We start from the raw sequence: 16877 nt of genomic DNA, 5'->3' as shown, positions 1-16877 counted from the left end.
GTAATATCATTAGGTTACCTTAATTATTTAAAAATTAACTTATTAAAACAAATGTTACCATATATCTAACTGCAGCCAGGGAATAATCTGTTTAATAATATCCATTTCGGATAAGCCATGAATTGCTTCCCTTCCAATTCAATAAGCGCATACTAGCACCATTCTGTGCCAGGCATGGTGGGGATCAAGGTACGTATGGTCTCTAAGGAAAGATATCCGTGCATCCATGACACACAGCATGCTGTTAAAGGAACTCCACAGGCTCTGAGCTTGTTCAGACCCAGGATCCAATCTCCACTCTGCCACTTCCCAGATGTGAATGAGAGCACAAACTACGTACCTATGGCAAGTTACCTAACCTCACTGAACCTCAGTTTCCATTATCTATAACGGCACTGATGCCAGTGTGGGTACCAAGGAGAGTCTGTCTGGTGAGGGAGCCCACCAGAAAGCTGCCCCAACATGGTAAGCACTGCAGGGGCCAATTTATATGCTAGTTTATAAGTCTGTTCTTAAGATATGATTAAAGTTTATTTTAAAGTGATCAGATTAAAACAGTGTGATACCTGTACACCCAAAGTACATAACAGAGTCCAGAAATAGACCTAAGTATATGGAAATTTAATATAAGATTAAAATGGCATTTCAAATCAGGGAGGAAAAGCTGGATCATTCAATTATTGATGTTGCAGCAAGGAGCTCACCATTTGGAAAGAAAACAGAGCCTGATCCCTTTGCCCCTCCTTTAAAGCAAATACATTCCAGATGGATAAACAATTTAAATGTAAGAAAACAAAACCTATATAAAATAATATAAGAAATAAGGGTGACTATTTCTATAAATTCTTTTTGTGTTGTTTCCAGGTATTTGATCTTACAAACAGTTCTACTGTGAGCACTTGTGCACATTTCCAATGGTATACAGGCACAAGTATTTCTTGTGTGTATGTTCCAACAAGACAAATTGCTAATTTGTTAACTTAAATAAATGTTAAATTTTTCTTAAAACCATCTTAAACATTTTAAAGTGTGCAGTTCAGCAGTGCTAAGTACATTCCCAGTGTTGTGCAACAGATCTCTAGAACGTTTTCGACTTGCAAAACTGAAACTCTATACCCACTAAACATCCCCTCCCCGTTTCCCCCTTCCCCCTGCCCCTGTCAACCACCATTCTACTTTCTGTTTCTATGAGCTCCACTACTTGAGATACCTCACATGAGTGGAATCATACAGTATTTGTTTTTTTGAGGCTGGCTTATTTCCTTTAGCATAATGTCCTCAAGGTTTATCCATATTGTAGCATATGACAGGATTTCCTTCTTTTTTAAGGCTGAATAATATTCCATTGTATGTCTATACCACATTTTATTTATCCATTCATGAAAGGACAAATGAGTTACTTCCTTGTATTGGCAATACAAGGTGATGGCCACAATGTGTAAAATGAGCACTGCCAATCTCTTGGTAGAAATGTAACTGATACCACCTGTAGAATGTGAATATGCTGTGATTCTGCATATTTGAGTGATGCCAAGGAGATCACCATACAAATGAATGTCAAATCACATGTAAAAAGATTAGAAATCACCAAAATCCTACAGGCACTAAATTTGAGGACACATACACAGTGGAAATACAACGCAGTCAGTAAAATAATAAACAAATTTACTGATGAAAAAAAGATATCAATGAGTTTAAAAAGAAAAAAAGCAGGCTACTGAACAGCATGAAGAATATAGTCCCATTTCTATAAATATTTACACATATATTTAAATATGCAGAGAGATGACTTGAATAATGTCCATCAAAATATGAACAGTGGTAGGATTTGGGGTGATTTTTTAAAGAATAATCACGTTTTTCTAAACTGCTTGTTTTTATAATGATTTTTTTTTATAATCAGGAAACAAAAGAACCTATTTTCACTTAGAAAAAACAGAGAAGTGTAGAACCAACTCTTGGACAGCCATTTCATACTCAGAAACAGAATGGAGATAACCAGGGACAGTGTGATCAGGAAGTCCTGAGTTTACATTCTGGCTCTGACACTAATTAGCTGAATGACCCAGGGCAAGTTACTTCTCTGTGCCTTGGTTTCCTCACCAGTAAATAAAGATGATAATAATTCTATGTTACGGAGTTATTTTGGGGATAAAAAGACTAACACTGAGTAGGGGCTCAATAAACATTAGTTTCATTCTCCCCCTGAGTTTGTTATTGAAAGCACCTATCCCTGGCTCATATCAGATGCTCAAAATGTGCTGGGTGACTGAATGGGATGCATGGATAAGCAGATAGCCATGAGGAAGGACAGATGTCCAAAGGAAGGAAAGATGAAATGGGTGGATGAGTGGGTCAGTAGAGAGAAGGATGAATATGTGAAGAGCTAGCTAGACAGATGGGTTGGTGAGTAGACAAATGGAATGTCAGCCTGTGTTTTCCAAAGAGCCACATCAATATATATTCTATCCTACATACTCAACGTGACGTTGACACAACTCCATGGAGAGGTGGAGTTTATGTCTCTCCCCTTGAACTGGGGCACACTTTTATAATTGCCTCAACCAACAGACTGACGTGGAAGTTGTGCTGCATGATGTCTGAGGTTAAATCATTCCAGGAGATGCTGCATCTGTTTGGCTCTATGTCTTCATAGGACATGAGCCTTCAGAGCCTCAAGGTGCCATGTAGAAGTCCAGCCAAGTATCTCTATGCTGGAGAGACCACATGGAGATAAATGGAAAGACAGGTGGATTAGATAAACAGAGAGATTAGATAGATATAGATTAGATACATAGAGGGACAGATTGGATAGATATAGGTATATCAAGTAGATAGATGGATGGATAGAACAATAGATAGATACATAAATAGATACACAGATAAATAAATGGGTGGGGAGGTAGATGGATGATGGATGGATGGACGCTCCAGGAGCCCCATCTGTTTGAGTCTTCCAAGCCCTGGCTCCAAACAAGAGAGTGGGGAAGCCTTTAAGATGACCCCTGCCCCAGCCACCATCTGGCCACAACTACAGAGAGACCCTGAACCAGACTGACCAGCTGAGTCACTCCCAAATTCCCAACCCACAGAAACCACGAGAGACAAGAAATGATTATTGTTGTTTTAAGCCACTAAGTTCTGGGGTGATGTGTATACAGTAACAGATATCTAATACAGATGGTGAGACGAGTATATGTGGGTAGGAGGAGGGATTGATGCAGAATAAATAACTTCTCTATGTGGAGCCCTGGAAATTAGCAACATCTTGTCTAGATACCAGGCCTTGTCTTGTATACCCCTCTCTGTGTTCCAACAGCCTCCTGCTTACCTACCTATTACAAGCCTTTCTCACCTCAATTGTTAATACTCCCAAAAGCCAGCACTCCAAGTTCCGACTCTCTAATTAATAGGGAAGGGAAGGTCAGGGGACGGGAGGGGAGGGGAGGACCGGGGGGGGGGGGGGGGGGAAGGACCACCTAGTCTAAGCCCTTATATTGTATAGTAGGGGAAACTGAGACCCAATGAGGAAAAGAGATTCCCCAAACCACAGCAGAGTTAGAAGCAGGGCTCAGACTAAAGCCCATGGTTCCTGCCCTAAAGCCCAGGGCTATTTCTCCTCCAAAAGCCTGTGGGCTCCACGTATCCCCAAGTTTGCGTCCTGCCTCCACCACTCACTGCCTGTGACAGTAGTCCCATCAGGGCAGCAAGCGATGTTGCAGGCCCTGGCTGGGATGTGCCAGAGCTCTTGGCTCCAAGCATACCTTACATCTGTCTGGGCATAAATTTGCATTCTGAATCCAGGAGGCCCTGATTCCAAGTATGTCAAATGTAATTAATTAGAGCAAACCTTCTGCAACTGTTTTCAAATGCGGTGTTAAAGGCTCTGTGTGCATGAAACACATAGACCGGGTCCACCGAGGCGCGCTGGGAGCTGAGGAACGGGAGACAGCAAGTGCCTTACCCAGGTCCTCAGAGTGGGGAGGGCAAGTTCCCATGACACAATAGTTCAGGACAACCCCCTCACGGTGAGGTTTAGAGCAGGGCATGGGCAGCGCATCTAAGGAGCTGGATTCAGGGCACAGCCAATCACCAACTCCACATCTTGGTTACTTCACTTTCCTCAAAGGGCTGTTGAGAGCCTGGAATTTGGCATGCATCTGAATTTGAATCCAACTGCCCCCTACAAGCTGTGTGCCCTTGGGCAATTCCATTCACCTCTGAACCTCAATTCTCTCAAAAAAGGGGAGGGAAGGGGGAGGGGAGGGGAGAAGAGAAGAGAAGAGAAGAGAAGAGAAAAGGGAAGAAAAGAAAAGAAAAGAAAAATCCCTACTTTCCAGGGTGATTGTATTAAATGAGATAATAGATGTTAAATGCTTAGCCCAGTGCCTGGCATATAACAAGCCAACAAATGTGCAATGATTATAGTTCAAGGCAGACAAATTCTACTTTGCAAAAATCAAATGAGATAAATAAGAATGCTAAACTTCAGTCTTTTGACAGAAAGAGTTCCTGATTAAAGAAAAAAAAATTTGTAAGGCTGAATTTCCAACACATAGCTCAAGCTCCTTTCAAACCACTAAGAGCAGGAGTACGAGTCTGGGAAGTTAGACCTGGGTTCAAGTTTAGCTTTGCCGCTCCCTGCAAGGTTAGTCACCCTCCTCCAGGTCTCTCCGCCAGGGGAGTTAGGTAACCTCCCCACCCTGCCAACTCTGTCCACTCTGGTTATATGCCCTCTGGGTTTTCTAGAAGCCTTGCGTCCTAAATCATTACAGGGAGCAGACCTGTCTTCGTAAAAGAATGGCTTCCAGCCCCCGAGGACCCAAAATCCATAGCCCCTATGGATTTAAAATTTTATGGGTTTAAAAACCCATTAAAACCTGGGTTTTTATCCCCATACCAGCCCTGAACTGTACTGATTCAAAAAGACCCTAGTTAAAGACTCAAAAGACTGAAATTTTTTGGCAATCAGAGAAATTGTCAGGGGTAATCTTTTAGATTTGTTTTTGCTCATCTTGTTAGGTTTACTTTCTTCCAAAGTGTTTAATTAATGTTTAGGGGAATGGATAAGCAAAGTGGGAAGCAGTTTAATTTTTTTCCCCGTGAATTACTAGCATCTCTCTCTCTCTGTCCCTCTCTCAAGTTCCCCATCACCCTCCATTTTAACCACCTAGTTATGATGATACCTACGCCACTACATCATCTTTCCTTCTCAATCCCAAACTCTTGGGTCTTGCAGTCTGTCCAGTGACCTGATGAAGCTGCCCTGTGACCTGACCCTGAGCAAGCTACTCCCCCTCTCTGGGGGATGCAGGTTGCCTTAGATCAGCACAGTCCAACAGGAATGTAATATAAACCACATAGGTAATTTCAAATTTTCTAGTAGCCACATTGTAAAAAATGAAAATAAAAGCAAGCAAAATTAATTTTAATAACATATCTTATTTAACACAATATATAAAATGCTATCATTTCAACCTGTAAACCGTATTTTTAAAATAATGACTGAGGGCTTCCCTGGTGGCGCAGTGGTTGAGAGTCCGCCTGCCGAGGCAGGGGACACGGGTTCATGCCCCGGTCCGGGAAGATCCCACATGCCGCGGAGCGGCTGGGCCCGTGAGCCATGGCCGCTGGGCCTGCGCGTCCGGAGCCTGTGCTCCGCAACGGGAGAGGCCACAACAGTGAGAGGCCTGCGTACCGCAAACTGAGATCTTCTACAGTCATTTTTTTCCTACTAAGTCTTTAAGATCCAGACCTAGAGAAGACATAATTATAATTCAATAAAAAATAAATAAAAAAAATAAAACCCAGTGTGAATCTTACACTTAACAGCGCAACTCAATTTAGGCTAACCACATTGCAAGTGCCCAACAGCCACATGCGGCTAGTGGTCACCAATACATACTGGATGGTACAGACTTAAATAATCTCCATGAGCCCTTTTAGCTCTAGACTCCTCTGATGCAAAAAGACCAGCCTCAGGACAAATTCCACCTCAAGCTAGTAGCACTCCAGGGAAGTTTTCCTTCCCTGAGGCCTCATTTCAGGCCAGTTTTAGTTTTATTTCAGATCAGTTTCACTTTCTGCTTTTCCAGCATACATTGTAAGAAACACCCACATAATGTACTTAAATTTTTATAGTTATTTTTCCCCAGTTGATGAAATTAAAAAAAAATCTCCAGCATCCAAAAATGTCTTCATCTATTCTCTCCGGGTATTCCAAGGGCTCTGGCTATGTTCACTTGTCTCGCAAAATTCTGAGCCCAAAATAAAACAGAACACAAACTCCCTGCAAAATTTCACCTGATAAAAATTCCCATTCTCAATTCTCTGTAAGAATGTTGGGGCTGGTGAGAATTTGTCCAGGAGGAGGCTCAAAGCTGAGAGGTAGAATGGCTAGCCCCTCAGGCATGCTGCCTTGGACAATAACACATCCAGAAAGGGAGCCAAAAGAGCTTCTGACTTTTAATGTTACCAGCAAACTGCAAGCCAGGGGCTTGCTGAGGGATACTCAGACTTCCTCCACTTGTTAGGAGTCATTTCCACCCATGGGGGAGATATGAGATTTCGTTTCTCCCTGGATCCCCCCCAGGACCAGGGCTGGCTCCTGGGAATCAGAGATTCCATCCCTGAAACAGAACTCACTTCACTAGAAAGCAAGTGTTCCTGTGTTTTCTATAGCAGACTGGGGAGCGGAGTATCACCTGACTCCATTTTTTCTCTTTAGCTTATATGTGAAGCCTCCTTCTGCTTTGTCAGCCAAAATATTTATATCATTTTTCTGTTGACTCAATACCACCCTCACCTCAGCCTCCCTCCTTTCCTTTTTAAGAAAAGAAAGGAGTTGTCACCAACACGTTTCTCCAACTCTGCTCTGTTTATGAAGCACTTTTGAGTCCGTTAACACATGGGATGCTTGCAAGAAGCCTGTGAGGCGTATACAAATAGGTTGTTCTCCCACCTAGCAGATTAACAAACAGAGGGTACACCAGGGTGTGCAGACCCCAGTGCCTTCTAGGGCGCAGCAGGTCACATACAGGATCAAAATCAGAGGAGGTTGGAAACTGACTCAAAACAGGAGAACACATACACTGCAAACGCTGAAAAGTTCTGAACTTTTTAAACCTTAGGCCAGCAAATCAAATCAAATAAAAAAGATAAGGGGCCAATTCACCTTGTGGGCACCCATCTGTGACTCTGGGTTTATACAATCTACCCAACAGGGCACTAATAATTAGCGATTAACGCTAGTTATAAAAATTAACACATATAAAATAAAAACAAGACAAAATAACCCACATGTAGGGCTTCAGAGTTTAAAAAGCATTTTTAAATATGCTGTCTCATTTCACTCCTTTGAAGATTATGTCCACCTCAGGTCCCAGATGTAGAAATTAAGATGCCCAGGGACTGAGGAACTCGATTATGGTCTTAGAGTGTAACCTGTCATAAACCCACGTGGTCATCCAGGAACCCCGGGGCCTGCCCTGCCCCTCTGCCACGTCACCTATAGCACAGGAGTGAGAGAGCAGGCAACACCACCAACCCAGTGGCCCAGCCACTGCATCTCCCCTTTGATCACTCAGGGATCAGACACAGAAGCAGGTTATCCAGCCCTGCTTTGATGACAACCCCAAGGGTTTCTAATTATAACAGGGAAGGGAGGAGTCAAGATCCTCTCACTATTTCTCAAGAACAAATTAATTCCTTTTGACATAGTATATGTGCAAAGAGTAGGAAAAGCACTGGTTGAGGAATTAAGAAATCTGAGGCTTGAAGTAGCTCCGCCTATTCACTGAGGTTCTGGGCAAGTAACTCCACCTCTCTTCCCAGGTACATGTATTTGTGTGTGTGTGTGTGTGTGTGTGTGTGTGTGTATGACTAGATCAGACATGACAAATTGGCTTCATGTGGTAGCATCGTAGTAAGAAGGGCTCTGAGGCCACTGGCCAGATTCAATGGAAAAGACTGCCATGATTGATTAGCAATGTCTGCCACAGGCTTAAAAATGGGGAGTGGCGGCATGCATATTACTTATTTACCATCCCTGGATTAGATGTACAAATAACATGCTGCAAGTGAAAAGCACTTTGCCCTTTACAAAGCTTATTTTCTCCCATCCCTCGCAACTTTTCACAAGAACCCTGTGCCACACTTATTATCTTCATCATCCCCACCTTACAGATACGGAAAACAAAGCGTTAATACTTTGACAAAGATCACAATATGACTAAGTAGGGGAGCAGAGAGGGGAGCGGAGCCTTGTCCCTTCAACTTCAATCGCTTTGCTCTACCCTTGGAAATGTCCAGCTGGTGTTCTGCCACTGGTAGGACAGCTCATCCATGTGACCATACAGAAGGGAACACCTGTTCACAAGGCTTCACCTCCCTCCCACTGGTTACTTCTGCCTTATAGAGAAGGGGCCCCAGCAAGACACAAAAGGAAAGGGGTGCTAATTCAGAGTTCCGGATGCTTCTTCCCAAGGCGAAGTTCCCGCCTCACTGTACAGGTGGAGAAGCCAAACCCAGAGATAAGTGAGGTTAAAAAAAAAGGGCAGAGGGACTTCCCTGGTGGCGCAGTGGTTAAGAATCCACCTGCCAATGCAGGGGACATAGGTTCAAGCCCTGGTCCGGGAAGATCCCACATGCCACAGAGCAACTAAGCCCGTGTACCACAACTACTGAGCCTGCACTCTAGAGCCCACGAGCCACAACTACTGAGCCTGCGTGCCTAGAGCCCGTGCACTGCAACAGATAAGTCACCGCAGTGAGAAGCCCGCACACGGCAACGAAGAATAGCTCCGGCTCGCCACAACTAGAGAAAGCCCACGCGTAGCAATGAAGACCCAACGCAGCCAATAAATAGATAAATAGACAGACAGATAGATAAATAAATAAATAAATAAAAATTCTAAAAAGAAAAAGGGCAGAACTGGAAGTCCCTAATGTCACAGTCCACCCCACCAGGAACAGGACACTCTATATCCTCAATTCCAAGGTGCCTTAGACTGTTAGATACACCATCGATTTTATAATAGCTTTTTGAGACAAAAAAAAAAAAAAAGAGGGAGAAATAGTGCTCTAACAGAACACATCTACTGTAAAACACATTCCAATTTCAGAAATATGAAAATGTGGGAACTTGACCATTGAGGAAATACGGGATCCTGTGCTCACCTGCTGAGCTGGGCCATAAAGTGTTAACAATGACAGCAGAAAAAAAAATTAAGCAAATAAACAGAACATTCTCAGTTTTTTCCCATAAATTTTCCCTGAATCTTTGGCATGTGCAAACGGGAATCCGACCAAAGGTGGGGTCTGGTTGAATATCAAATCACACATTTAGCTACTTCACATCTAAGGGGCCCATGTGACCAGCTGTTCTGCAAACAGCCCCCTGAAGTCCAATTCCAGGGCCCATGGCCAAGACCAGCTCCTAGAGCAAGGACAGGGTATTGTCAAGTCCCTCCACCTCAAGGCACACCCCCCTTTTCCACCTCCTTAGACATGCTGGGTCCCATTTGCCATACCTGCAAATCTGGATGATAACCCCAGATGCCCCCCAACCATTTTAAGGAAATGGTTTACACAACAGGAGCGAAGGGGGATGAGGAACGTTTAAAAAATTCTCCACAGCATTTAAAGTCAAAGGAGCCATCCAAGGAGCCCTCTCTGATTTATTATTCCAAGGGAGCCGTGGGCTTCAGAGCCGGCTCTAAGAAAATCCATTTTCTTAGGTAAAGAAAACAAAACACTGGTGTTGACCAAATGGCCAAACCCAAAACTGGTCACCTACTCTTCACTAGACCCAAACCTAGATGATCTGAGCTTTCTCCAAAAAATCAAATTAAGTCATCAAACATTTATTGAGCTGCTGCTCTGTGCCAGACCCTAAAATGAGTAACCCATGATCTCTGCCCTCAAGGAACTCACAAGCCGGCTGGCGAGACAGAAATGCGAACAACCAACTCTCATCTGTGGGCCCAGAGTATCTGGAAAGTACTGCAGTTTGGGGAGGCTCAGGGAGTCTCCACAGAAGGGGACATGCAGGTAGGTCTCAAGGTAGGTAGGGGGGTCTGGTTTCTCATGGAGCAGAGACAAAGGAGGGAAAGGGCACAAGAGACAGAAGGCCCAGTATGAGCAGAAGCTCAATGGTAGACAGTTCACAACAAATTAAGATTTGTCCCTTTAAACACTGTGCCACAGGCTTTGAAACAAATCCAGAAATACTTGGAGGAGCCAGAGCATCCCTGAAATGAAAGTATTGAGACCACTTTTGACAAGAAAGATGTGTACGGTCCAAGGGATGTCTCATCCTAGTCTGTTCTAAAATAAAGCAACAACCAAAAAAGTGTACATTTTCTGTTGTTACCTAACTCTGCCTATTAAAGATAAGTCATCAAGTTTCCAGAACTACCAAAACTCTTGTCACTGGGACTCAATCTCCCCAAATGGAGACCACTGGGTCAGGCATTACTGACATGTACTGACCACCCTTCTAAGAACAACCTTCTAAGGACTGGCTGGATGCAACACATGAATTGCTTCATTTAATCATAGAACAACCTTTCAAGGTCAAGATTATTACCCCCCTTTTTCCAGATGCAGAAGCTGTGGCTCCAAACCCGGAGGTGACTTTCCCAAAGTAACATAACGCCAACCACACAATGAGGCTGGATTTTAAACTCTGGTCTGGCTGACCTCAAAACCACCTTTCCATTTCACCAATTGGGGGAGGTGTCAGAAATTTTCTATGCTTCTAACTTAAGGCCTGTCCTAGGGGGATTTCATGGTGGTTCCACAATCAATTCAGAAATGGATTTCACTGACAGACCATCTTTGCCCCTGGATCTCCCCCCACCCCGAGGACCCCAACCCTGGTCCTACCCACCTGCTGTCTTCTTCCATCTTAATCCTTCTTTCAGGCAATACTTTATTAAAACCCACCTCTTACGACAGCCTCCTGTACTTCTTGACTTCAACGGCACACATGCTGAGACACAACATTCTGGAATTGCTAGCCATCATCTGTCACTTTTAACTAAAGCGTTCTGGCCTAACCTTGGCAGAAGACTGCTTTGAGACAAATAAAAGGGAGGCGTGGACCACTTTAGCCAGAAGAGGCTAAATGGATGGAACATATCACCTCTACAGGCTGAAATGCCTCAGAGCATCGAGGGTTCAGGAACAAAGTCCCACCAGCAAACACCAAGAGCTTTCAAAGATGTGTCATAACCTTTTGAGGCCACCCAGTGACAACAACGAGATGGAACATTGGTCTGGCCCTGTGCTATCCAATATAGAAGCCACTAGCCACATGTGGCTACTGAGCTCATGAAATATGGCTAGTCAGAAAAGACTTAATATCCCCCCAAAGAAAGAATGTAAACTAGCACATTAATAATTTTTATATTAATGAATACTGAAATGATAGCACTGCAGATATACTTTGGGTTAAATAAACTATATTATTAAAATTAATTTCACCTGCTTCTTTTTAGTTTTTTTAAAGTGTTACCAGAAAATTTTATTTATTTATTTATTTTTGTTGTTTTTTGTTTTGTTTTGGCCATGCCGCACGGCATGCAGGATCTTAGTTCCCAGACCAGGGATTGAACCCGTGCCCCCTGCAGTGGAAGCACAGAGTCCCTCCAGGGAATTCCCCAAAAAATTTTAAATGACATATGTGACTCACATTTGTGGCTCAAATTATATTTCGATTGGACAATGCTGGCCTGACACATTTAAAAGATGAGGAGACCAAGACAGCAATTCTCGAGTTTTTAGGAAGGGCACACACACAAAAATATAGACATTCGCTCAGAGTCTGATTGGACTTTAAATATAGCACAAACATGAACTCTTTAACTCCACAAAAATTCCTCTGGCAATCTGAAGTAAAAGTGAGGAATGAAAGTAACTGGGGCTGCTTCTCCCTCCCACCAAGACAGGGATCCCACGCTACTTAAAGTCTCCATTCCAGCCACAGAATCTGGCAAAGATGCTGTTTTCACTGTGGAAGGACAGAGCACCTGTCCTTGCCGTCTCATCCAAGGCCAGCAAGCTGAGGTGTGTGCCTGACTGCCATGTAGCTGAGACTTCTTCACAGCTGGCCCTTCAGGCAGGCTCAACCAGGGGACAAAACATGTGGCCCAGGGCACCTACCCCACAGGGTTCATGTGAAAGTCAACTGGGATAATAAATAAGAAGATAAAGTGGAAACAGAAACGTGCAATGTTCTTGGAGCACATCACTGTCGATCATCTAGACCAGTATCTGTCAAACTCTTTTAACCGTGATTTACGGTAGGACTTACATTTATCATGCACATATATTGGCATATGTAAATAAAACTAAAGTTTCATGAGACAACACTTACCTTCAATACATAGCTATGCCTCTGCTAGTTTGTGTTCCCCTGTATTCTATTCCATTCCTTTTTTTTTTTTCATGCTGATTGTGACCCACTAAATTGATTTTACAACCCACCTGGGTATGGTGAATAAGAGGAACACTCCCCACTCTGTGATGGACACTGCTATTTGATCACTGCACCTCACTCTCCAGAATATGGGAGTCCAGATGTGACCTCAGAATCCTTCTCAACACAGTGATCCAGGCAGCTGTAGCCCATTGCTTGGAGTCAGAATCAGAGAAGAAAACTATTTATTAATATCTTTGTTTTGATCCAAAGCTCTCATATGACAAATGCAAAAACTGAGGCTCAGGAGGAAAAAGTGGTTTGTCCAAGGTCATACAGCAAGATTTTGGGAGAGCTAGGGCTCCTGTGTACCCACAAAGCCACTTCACCTGCCATCACCAGGGAGGAGACACATGAAAAAATTTCCAAATTTCACCATGACCATGAAAAGTCAGCCTATACATCCAGTGAAACACACAAGGAAATTCTCATCACCCCACCAAGGAGAAGACATGAGGATTCTGAGGTCAGAGGAAGCAGCAAGCCAAGAGCTGAGTCAAAGGTGGGGGCAGTGGGCGGGGAAATTGTGTCTGACAATGGAGGAGTTTTTAAACTCTGTTTCTCAAACGAAACAAACCACTGGCTATTTATTTTCTAGGACCAGGGAGAGGTCACACTTACACTGACCAGCCATCTTTGTTGCTTTCCTTCTGCAAAAGCAAGAGCCCTTGTTCAAGTTCACCTCTGTGCAGGGCTGAAAGTATAAGCAAACCCTTCTTCTTAGCTTGGTCCAAAGTCAAGCTATAAAGCAAGCCCTTGAAATTTCAAACCTTATTAGAAAAAAAAAAAAACCTCCTTAGGCAGAAAAGCAAAACATTAATAAGAGTCTCCTCTGTGAAACTGAGCATAAATGATCTTTCACCAAAATAACTCGGCCCATCATCAAATTACCACCCCTCAAGTCCAATCTGTCAGATTTTTTGCCCAATATTAAAAAAGAGTTTGGTGAACAGACATGGCCTAACAAAAAAATTGGCTGAAATATCCATTTCTGGTCACACTTCCATCCATGATAGGAGGTGAGAGAGGTATGGCCCAGGTCAGGTCTCAATCCTGAGAGACGCCAAAAGAAACAAAAGAAAACTGACCCCGCCCCCAACAGTGCCATCATGCACCTCTATTTCCTTAACAACAAACATGATCCGAATAACCAATTAAAAAAAAAAAAAGAAAGAAAAAACAGGCCTACAAAACAGAGATGATTTTCAATTTCCAGCCAGGAGTTCCCTTTAAACCATAGACAACACAACAAAATTTCAATAGAATGGAATGAAGGAATCTGAGTTGTGTGTCAGGAGATCCAGGACACACAAAGGGACGTGCTGCAATATTTTTATTCCTTGCACCAGAAATAACCTGTTATCTACAACCCTGACTTTTTCTCAGATGCCCGGTAAGGGTGCCCAACCCACCCCTCCCCAGTCCAGGGCACAGCTCTCCTCCATCCCTTGCTAAGCTGGCCCTACTGTCTCATGAGGCCTCCAGAGCCCTTGGAAATTATAAATTCTTTGACCGTCCTAGGCATCGGCCTAAATAATTCAACAGAGAAAAAATTTTTAATTACGCTCTGTTTAAAAAAAAAAAAAAAAAAAAGCTCATTCCAAATGTCAGAATGTGGCCAGTCAGCCCTGAAGGATTTTGTTACTAAAAAAGTAAAAATCTCCCAAATGCAATGGTGCTGATGGGTAATGTCGAACCTCTGTCACTGTCAAATACATTTCACATAATTTGTATCCCCTTAGAAAACTGAATTTCCAAAAAACTGGGATGGGAATCCATGGACTGGGGCCATCATTTCTTCTAAGACCAGCTGGTGACTGGCGAAAGGGGATAGGGTTTCCTGTCCTAGCCCTGTGTGACCCATCATCAGGTCCCATCAAGATCCCACTCCACAAATGCTAACAATATTTTCCCCTCCTTTTGGACAGAAAAATTAGAACTTTTTTTTTTTTGGTGCAAAATCCCCAGCAAGTTCAGATACTAATTTATCACAAATAACCCTTCAACTTTGGGTAGGTACCTTATTTTCCTCTGTTAAATTTCAATTCAGTCAGTGTTTGTCTTCCCAAAGAAAAAAAAGAAATTGGGCTGGGGGGGGGGTTCACCTTATTTGATTCTTTTGAAGGCCAAAAAACTACATCAAATACTATTTGCACATAATGCTTTCATGTTCCAAAGACAAGTACCTTTGGGTTTGGCTTTTGTTTATATTTTGATTTTTTTCCTTGAAAAAAAAATTAAATTTTGATGCTAGAATCAGCTGAATTGGTGTGTTACCCCATTTTTTCAGCAAAGTAAGTATTCCACTAGAGAAGATGGATAAAAATAAGAATTTTCATCTCCTCTGTTCTTCCCTCTTTTATCTTTCCTTCTTAAGTCAGTAAAATTTGTGCTTTTTAAAAAAAAAAAATCACAGACCCCCCCCCCACAATTGATCAAGATTAATGGATTTCCCCCCCATTTGAAAGTAATCAAATTTGTGAAAAATACCAAATGTTAATAAACTACCAACCCCACATCACAATCACAGAGGCTGAAACCAATCCAGCTATTTCTTTTTTTCAATAATAAAATTTTCAAATTGGAAGACTGAGCAAGCACACAGAAAGGAAAATTTTCTTCCTACCAAGGATTCCTCAACCCTTGTATTTATCAACTGATTCAGTTGCATGTCATAAAAAATGAGCTTCTGTGAATCCACTGTTAGTTTTTTCATAATAATGTTAATTATGCATATCTTATTTTAATGGCGGTCTCTCCTACAAATCTGTGGGCTGCTCAGTTTGTATAATGTAATGAATTTACATTTTTTTTCCACTGAACATTGCTCAGAAAAGGTTTCTGACATTTTCTGGATAAAACAACAACAAAAAAAGAAAGCCTAGACCTTTCAGGAAACAAAATCAGAAAACAGTCTTAATTATTCCATCAAAACAAAAAAAAATAACACAAAACCCAACAAATGCAGGGAAAAAAAGGCAGGATTTCACTCTAACTTTTCCAGTTTCTGTTTTTCTTTAGAACCTTGAGATTCAATTGCAGTAAAACATAAATGAAAATTTTTTTTAAAAAACCTACAATTTTTGGGTGTGTCCAAAGCCAACATTTTAGGGTCTATTTTCTTTTTTAAATCCTTCCTTCTTGGAAATAGAAAAACTTTAAATATTGCCAAATGGCAAAAGTAGTCTTTTTTGCCCGCTGAGCTAAACAAGTTCCAAATTACAATGAAGTACAATTTCTAATTGCTTCAATAAAGCCAATTCTCCCAGTTTCCCCTAAACTCAACAATTTCCCTCCTTTCCTCAACCCAAATAGTTTTTTTCTCAAACTAAAATGAGTTGGGCAGCCAAACTGACTTTGGTTTTAGAAGGCTTTTTGCTTTCTCCCCTTCAAAAACTGAATTCATTCAAATTCCAGCTTAATTTTCATTTACATATTATCTGGATTTAGCTTCAGAAATAAAAATTGTCTCCATACTCCTGGAAAGATCAAAGTGAAAATTGTCACCCCCAAAAAGAAAAAAAAAGAATCTCTTTCCCCTCCACTGTCTTATAGAGCAAACTTTTGAAAAAATAAGAAATAAAAAATATTTCTTTTCAATTTTAATTTCTTTTTTTATTTACAAAATAGTATCCTCTAGGTGGCGTCGTTTTAATGGGAAAAAACTACCGTTTGAAGAAAAATTAGAAAAAAAATTGAGAAAGGGAAATATGGCCTAAAAAAAAAAAGATTGTTGCAAAGACAGAGGACCAGGGGGGAGAGACCTCCCGGGGGGTCATCAGGGACCCCGAGCGCACAGAGGGTCAGGGGGAAATTGCAAATTTAGGGGGGAGGGGGGAGAGCTGGAAGGGGTTGTATTTTTGCAAAATGTGAATTGTCCAAACTGAAATGGCTGCTCTGTTCTCTCGCCGCTTTGTTTTCTGGGCTCCGGTCCGAGCCCGGGGCTGGAGGGGGCGCCGGGTGGGGGCCTGAAAAGACCCCCCCGTCACCCCCACCCTCCTCACACCCCGCGGCGCCCGGGGGGGCTCTCCAGACCCCGACCCTCCCGTTTGCGCCCACAAAAAAGCCCGCAAACGTGCCCAGGCACTTTGCATTTTGCAAATCTTGCAATGAAGTGGCGCAGCGCCCCGGGCCCCGGCCCCCCGGGGTCCCCAGCGCTGTGCATGCCCCCGGCCCCCCGTCGTACCTGCGGAGCCGCCGCGCCGCCCGGCTGGTTCATGGGTCCGTGCGGGAGGAGGCGGCCCCGGCGCGTCCTGCTCCTCCCGGGCCGGGCTGCTGGTGCGCGCACAATGCCGCCGCCGCCGCCGCCGCCGCCGCCGCCGCTCCCTCCTCCGCCCGCCCCGCTCAGGCCGGGGGGGCGGGGGCGCTGGGGGCGCGCAGGGGGGGCGCCCGGCCC

The 16877-nt window shown here is 43.2% G+C and overlaps 1 protein-coding gene across 9 annotated transcripts in view; it reads right to left on the bottom strand.

Annotated features, from left to right (window-relative positions):
• Positions 1–16798, bottom strand: part of ZNF618 (zinc finger protein 618) — a 178209-nt gene extending 161411 nt beyond the window's left edge. For all 9 annotated transcript variants that reach the window (XM_029202951.1, XM_029202954.1, XM_029202952.1 and 6 more), the window contains exon 1: positions 16668–16798. In XM_029202951.1, coding sequence (XP_029058784.1) covers positions 16668–16700 — 33 coding nt within the window. In that variant the 5' untranslated portion in view covers positions 16701–16798. The remainder of the gene's footprint in view (positions 1–16667) is intronic.
• Between the last annotated feature and the right edge of the window lie 79 nt (positions 16799–16877).

This window comes from Monodon monoceros, unplaced genomic scaffold, assembly GCF_005190385.1.
Source record: "Monodon monoceros isolate NGI ecotype Baffin Bay Population unplaced genomic scaffold, NGI_Narwhal_1 Super_Scaffold_5, whole genome shotgun sequence".
NCBI lineage: Eukaryota > Metazoa > Chordata > Mammalia > Artiodactyla > Monodontidae > Monodon > Monodon monoceros.
This window is presented reverse-complemented; position numbering and strand designations above follow the sequence as displayed.